Source organism: Galeopterus variegatus, unplaced genomic scaffold (assembly GCF_000696425.1).
Source record: "Galeopterus variegatus unplaced genomic scaffold, G_variegatus-3.0.2 Scaffold1261, whole genome shotgun sequence".
Lineage (NCBI taxonomy): Eukaryota > Metazoa > Chordata > Mammalia > Dermoptera > Cynocephalidae > Galeopterus > Galeopterus variegatus.
This window is the reverse complement of record NW_007727372.1, coordinates 351,533-358,147: the sequence shown is the minus strand read 5'-3', so window position 1 is coordinate 358,147 and position 6,615 is coordinate 351,533. Positions and strand designations below refer to the sequence as shown.

At 47.5% G+C, this 6,615-nt stretch overlaps 1 protein-coding gene across 1 annotated transcript in view; it reads left to right on the top strand.

Moving 5' to 3' along the window:
- PSAT1 (phosphoserine aminotransferase 1) overlaps positions 1–6,615 on the top strand; it is a 27,387-nt gene that overhangs the window by 19,666 nt on the left and 1,106 nt on the right. The window contains exons 8-9 of the mRNA XM_008575941.1: positions 4,899–5,036; positions 5,994–6,393. Of these exons, the coding sequence (XP_008574163.1) occupies positions 4,899–5,036; positions 5,994–6,099 (244 nt within the window). The 3' untranslated portion in view covers positions 6,100–6,393. The remainder of the gene's footprint in view (positions 1–4,898; positions 5,037–5,993; positions 6,394–6,615) is intronic.

Here is a 6,615-nt window from a genome sequence, read left to right as displayed (position 1 = left end):
CACTCATCCACCCATCCATCTACCCACCCATCCATCTACCCACCCACCTGCCCATCTATCCACCCATCTATCCATTCACTCATCCACCCATCCATCTACCCACCCATCCATCTACCCACCCACCTGCCCATCTATCCACCCATCTATCCATCCACTCATCCACCCCATCCATCTACCCACCCATCCATCTACTCATCCAGCAAATAGCTCCTGAGCACCCACTCTGGGCTAGTCTTGTTCTAGGCTCCTAGGATACCCAGAAGAATATGTTCCCTGGATGCCCAAAAGTGCTTAGAACCTGAGTGTGAGTGAAGGCATTTGGCGGTGATTGTGGAGGGGAGACCGATTTTTCTACTTACTTTGGCTCCATATATTGCTCAGGAGATGTATAGGCATGAGATTGGAGGACAGAAAGAATGTTGACGCCTCTGGAAGACAATCCAGGGAATTAGAAACAAAATAAAAAAGCACAGAAGGAACCCTGGGAATCTCCCAAATTCTTTTCCCTCTGAGGTCCTTTAACTCCAAGCACCCAACCCGAGCCTGTCCAGAAGGCAGCCTGCCTAGCTGATGTGGCAGGTGGGCACCTCCTGGGGAATCTGACCACCTTTCCCACTCAAAACTCCTCACTGACTTGTGAACAGCCTTGATGCTGACTCGTATGGCAGCCCCTTTACTGAGCACAGTTCTGGATGGTTTGCTGGGGGTTGACCCTGGCAGGCAACTCTGAGACTGGATAAGACAGCCATTGAAGCCCCCAAGTTCATTACCTAGCCTAACCACCCACGTTGCGTGGCTGACCCAGAGTGGACCCCACATGGGCCGGGCAGCCCCTTGGTCTTAGAAGCCCCACTTTGCCTCTCACTAGCGTGTGACCTTGGGCAAATGACCTAACTGCTCTAAGCCTCAGTTTCCTCATCTGTACATTGGACATAATAATGTTACAGAATTCAAAATTCACATTCCCTTCGAGCACTGATTTTTATGTCTGGGCATGTGTCCCCTCCACTGCTCTGCCTGGGCACAGTGATGTGCATGGAATTAGGCACCAGCAGGTCCAGTGTAGGATGCAATGGTGCAGATCTGGAGACAACCTATGTGCTCACCATTAGGGGTCTGATGAGAGAAATTAGGGTCCGTTGATCATATGGAGTAATGTGTACACTGAGAAGGATGATGGAGGTCTCTAAGCAGACACAGGAAGAGGACCACGTGTGTCATCAGGCCGAAGGAAAATGAGCAAGGGGAGAAAAGGTATCTACTAGTCCATTTTTGAAAACCACAACAGTTATATTTATAAATATTACATAAATGTGTATATGTACATACACACACACACACACACACACACGTATGTTTGTACATCTAAAAAGATCCTGAAGAATGCAAGCCAGACCGTTAATGGTAGCTGCCTCAGTGGGAAGGGGGTGGTGCATCTTCATATTTTAACTCTAGATTTTCTCAACTGTGTACAAATTTTAAATTATTTTTTTATTAGCAAAACCAGGCAGGAGGGAGAGGCCTGTGACTGTGTTTTGCGGGCTTCTCTGATGTCACGCATTCCTGGTTCTTTGTTCCCGTTGTGTGTGATGCATCTTCTCGAGGGACAGACTGTGGAGAGGATGTCTGGTGGTCACTTGCCCCCTGGCCGGCGTGTGGCAGCATGTCACTGAAGCGTCACCTTCCCGCAGGTGCTCCTGCTCCCACACCTCAGGAGGCCCGGTGTCTGTCAGAGGGGCTAGGCCCCCAGTGGGTAGGGTTTTTCAAGTGTGTTTGGGAAAGTGGCATTTCTGTATGACCTCCTCCTGGGGGTTGGCAGTCACAGGGTGTTTGAGCGGCTCGAGGAAGCCTGGCTGGCCCTGCTAGTGTGGCCTTGCCTGTGTTTGCATGGCGGGCGACACTTTTCCAGCAAGGCCTGGAGCTCGTCCACCTCAGAGTGCCACCGCAGACCCTGGCAGTGCCGCCCGTGCTGTGGCTCCCACCAGGACTTTCTCCTTGAATCTCGTAGCCCGGGGCTTACCCTGCTGTCCTCGCCCATCTAACCCTAACCCACACCAACCTCAGCCAGTGTGAGCCCTTCCCCACTGCGCCACAGCCCATGGGCAGCAGGCCCTGCCTGCCTCTGACACTCGGTGTCCCCTCTGGAGGTGGCAAACGGGCCAGTCCAGCCCACAGTGATTCCCGTTGTGGCTCAGCCAGAGTCTAAAGGCACAATTTGAGTCAATATTGGGATAGTGGAAGATATTCAGAAATCCGAGTTTCTCATTCCGTAAGCATGTGTCTCTGAAAGTGGAAGAAGAAACTGACTGGGATTGCCACGTGTTTCAAGAAAGAAAGGGAGAGCATGTTTCTCTGTTTGTGCCACAGTGGGTGGGGAGTCTTCACGTTGGCCTGTTCTGCTCGTTTAGATGTGTGGGGAGAGGATCCGCTGGCCTTTGAGTTTGCCGCCATGCTTGAAGCTCCCCAGGCCCGAATTCTTTTGACCTAGAAAGTTCTTCATAAGAGCTTTCTAGCAAGTCTCAGCCTCCCAGTTCTTCACCTCCAGTGTCTCCTCTGTGTGCACAGTTATTTTTCTAAAACACAATCTGATACTGTGCAGCCAGCTTGCTCCTCATTGCCCAGGGGTCCCAGCCTAGTCCCCGCGCAGAGCCCAGGGCCTGCCAGTCCTCCCAGCCTCCCCGGCCAAGAACACAGCACCCCGCTTAAGTCAGACAACTTGCCGGGAGCCATCGAGCTTTTGCAGATGTAGTTCTCAGCCGGAGTGCCCTTTCTTCTTCTAGTCCTGTCCTGGCCACTCCCGTGTCACCTCCTCTGAAACCTGTGAGCCGCCTCTGTGGCCTCCACGGCCCTGCGGTTCCAGCAGTCCTCACGTGGAGTCGTGATTCCCTGCAGAGCCTGCTCGCTAGATTGGGAGCATGGAATCCCCCTTAAACTTTTTTTCCCCTCAGCCCCCTACTAGGGACATCGCGGGTGCTGCATATAAATATTCGTTACGTGGTGATCCAATCTTCGGTTTTTAGCTTTTGTGACATTGCCGCTGCATGTTATCTTCTACTTTCAAGACAGAATGGGCAAACCTGGGGGGTGGTGAACTGTAAATAGAGATTCCTAAGTCCTCCTCTTAATTTTTTTTTCTTAATTGTGCTTTTTGTTCCACCACCTCTATGACTGGACCTGCACATTGGGAGCCTGAGGTGGCAGAATATCAAAAGAGGGTGCCACTGAACATTTAAGTGTCTGCTCTGAAACCTACGCCTCATGGAAAAGGGGTCCCGAATTCAGGCTCAAAGTTTATTTCAGATATTTGGTTCCCCTCCTGCCTGTCTTCTGCCTGGAGGTGTGCTCTAAACTCCCATTAACTTTAACAGGAATTATGACTGTGCCCGCAGGGGCCGTCTTGCACTGCTTTTATTTGCTGTTTAATTTTAATGAATCCCACCCTTTAGAAGTGTCAGAAGAAAATAGGATGTGTTTGAGAAAAGAGAGAGAGAAGGTTATTACCTATTGTACTTTTCTTTGATTCCAGGGCAACATGAAAGTTCTTTCTCCATTTGTCTCCTTTGATTGTCAGAGGAAAATAACCATGGCTGCTTATTTTTCGAACCAGAAACTGAAGTTTCCTAGACAAAAATTCATTCACTATTCATTTCTGAGAATCTGTATATGCCTTATGAAGGGGCTGAGGGGAAGAAAGACAAAATTTATTGAATTTAACAGATACTTATATAACATTTAATATGTTCCCAACACTATTTTAAATTTTATGAATTATCTGTTTCTGCATCACAGAACACCCCAAAACTTAATGACAAACAACCATTTTCTTTGCTCACGATTCTTCCAGCCAGCAGGTTGGGCCAAGCTCAGCTGGGTGGTTCTTCTGCTGGTCTTGGGATCCCTCATTCAACTGAACTCGTCTGGTGATTTAGCCAGGGCCAGATGGTCTGAAATGGTTTCACATGTCTGGCAGTTGGTGCTGGCTGTCGCCTGAGACATCTTCCTCCAGGGTGCCATGGCAGGCTTGCGTTAGTGGCAGCAGTGTTTTCAGAGGGGACGAGGAGAAGCTGCAAAGCCTCTCAAGGCTAGGCGTGGAAGTTGTACAGAGATAAAGCAAGTCACAAGGCCAGTCCAGCTTCAAAAGGCAGAGAACTAGACCCTATCTCTTTATTCTTAAATGTGCTACAAAAATTCTCTATAAATGCTGACTTAATTTAGTCCTCACAACACAGCTTGAGGTAGGTTGAGGTAGGTTCCATATTATTTTCACTATTCAGATGAGGAAGGTGAGGCACAGCAGAGAGGTTAAATAACTTGCTCAAGGTCACACAACTTGGGATAGTACAGGGTGATAAGTCTTTTGAAAGCAGCTGCTCCTTATTTTTAAGTCTCACAGACACTATTAGGATCAACTGATTATTTCTCTGCACCTTTGCAGAGAAAGGGTCATTCAGTTGGAAGCTGCATATGACGAACCACTGAGCTGTCACAACTAGTCTGAAATGAAGGTATTTTTCTTTCCAACATTCAGTTGAGGAAACGGAGGCTTATGGAAATTAAGTACAAGTCAGAAGCTGCATATGACGAACCACTGAGCTGTCACAACTAGTCTGAAATGAAGGTATTTTTCTTCCCAACATTCAGTTGAGGAAACGGAGGCTTATGGAAATTAAGTACAAGTCATACAAGAGAATGCTAACCCACTGTTTCTTACGTAACTTTCTGTTTCTTGTGCACTGTTTCTGGGTTCTTTAAGTAAATTATAAATGTGTTGGGGCAGAATTTTTTTTTTTTAAATCTACTTGCATCTAGAAAATATATTTTTTAAAAAATCTGTTGACTTGTTAATGACAGCCCATACACTTCAGAAAACTAGCCAGAATAATAAACGTGTTTTTCAGATGTCCAGTGGAACCCCAAAATAGAAGCAAGATGAATATTCCATTCTGCATTGGCAATGCCAAAGGAGATGATGCATTAGAAAAAAGATTTCTCGATAAAGCTCTTGAACTCAATATGATCTCCTTGAAAGGGCATAGGTGAGTACACGCCCAGACCAGAAGCTCATCAGAGAACTGGCTTAGGTTTTCAAGTGCAGAAGGAGACTAATCCGGGAGCCTGCTCAGCTTGAGGTAGCAGTTGTGTAACTTGTTGGGGAAAACCAGCCGTCACAGGGGTGGACCTTCCTCCGTTGCTTATGGAACCCTTCACACAATTCCTCGGCTGAGAGTGTGGGGGAGCCATGGCTTCCATGGGGGTTTTGCCAAAATTACTCTGAAACTCTCTTCAACTGCTCTTAGAGCAGAGGTTGCCATTCCGTCCCTGACGAAGCTGGTGCCACTACGTTCTGCTGTTAGAACGTCACTGTCACTCCAGCTGAACATTAGATGGAGTAGTTAATCTCGCATGCTTTGTGAAAAATAAATGTCCTCATGCATGTTAGATGCCCAGCTTCCACCTCACAGGCACTGTTGTGGCAGGGTCACGAAGGGCATGGTGAGCCGAGTCACCATCTTGATCCGACTTATCTTTCTCCCCCGTCTTGTTTTTTTCTTTGCCAACAGTGAAGAGTTTGAATTAATCTAAGTTAAATGTGAGCACGATGGGCCTTCACTGCAGAAGGGAGAATTTTCTTTCTTTTTAAATTTTTTTTAAAGACCTGTAAGGGGAACTTAACCCTTGACTTAGTGTTGTTAGCACCGCGCTCTCCCGAGTGAGCAACTGGCCATCCCTATATAGGGATCCGAACCTGTGGCCTTGATGTTATCAGCACCACACTCTCCCAAGTGAGCCACGGGATGGCCCTAAGGGAGAATTTTCTAATGACTGGGACGGGTGGAGCTCTGTGCCACCAGCAGGGACTTCTCAGGTCAGAGGATGGACTCGATGGTTGCAGGTGCTACAACTCTCGGGAGCTGGTGACTACATAAGGCATCATTTTGATGCGAGATTAGAGGTGCTTTTGTTCTTGACAGTTGGATCTTTGGTCATTCTAGGTCTGTGGGAGGCATCCGGGCCTCTCTGTATAATGCCGTCACGATTGAAGATGTTCAGAAGCTGGCTGCCTTCATGAAGAAGTTTTTGGAGATGCATCAGCTATGAGCATGTCCTAACCAGTACATCTTCTGCCCTTGAACAACACACAAAATTTAAAGTTACTTGAGAATGGCTGCAAAAACTTAACACACATGGTATTTTTCTCAAATGAATATGCTTATTACAGATTCTTCTTTGTTCAAACAGAACAACGGCAAAACCTCCACAGCTCTGCAAAGGTGGTGGGACCTAATGGCTGCCTGAATTCTGACTTGAACTGTGGAAGCATTCTTTAAACCTTCCTGTTGCTTTTCTAATGAATTCTAGCTTATTTTGTCTGCTGCTACTTTTTCTAGCTAAATCTCAAGTGTTCTAACTTGCCTGTGGACTTCATTATGCGAGTCGCGACTACTTTTTTCTGGAGTCGCACAAACACACAGTGTGGAGGGTCTATGGGGCCTTCTAGGTGCTGATCTAGATCCTAGATTCCAGACAGCACTGGGGTCTCCTGGCTTCTGCAGCTGGTGATGAAGGTCAATACTGACCATTGGGAGAGCGTTTAGGAGTTCCAGGCCAAAGGGC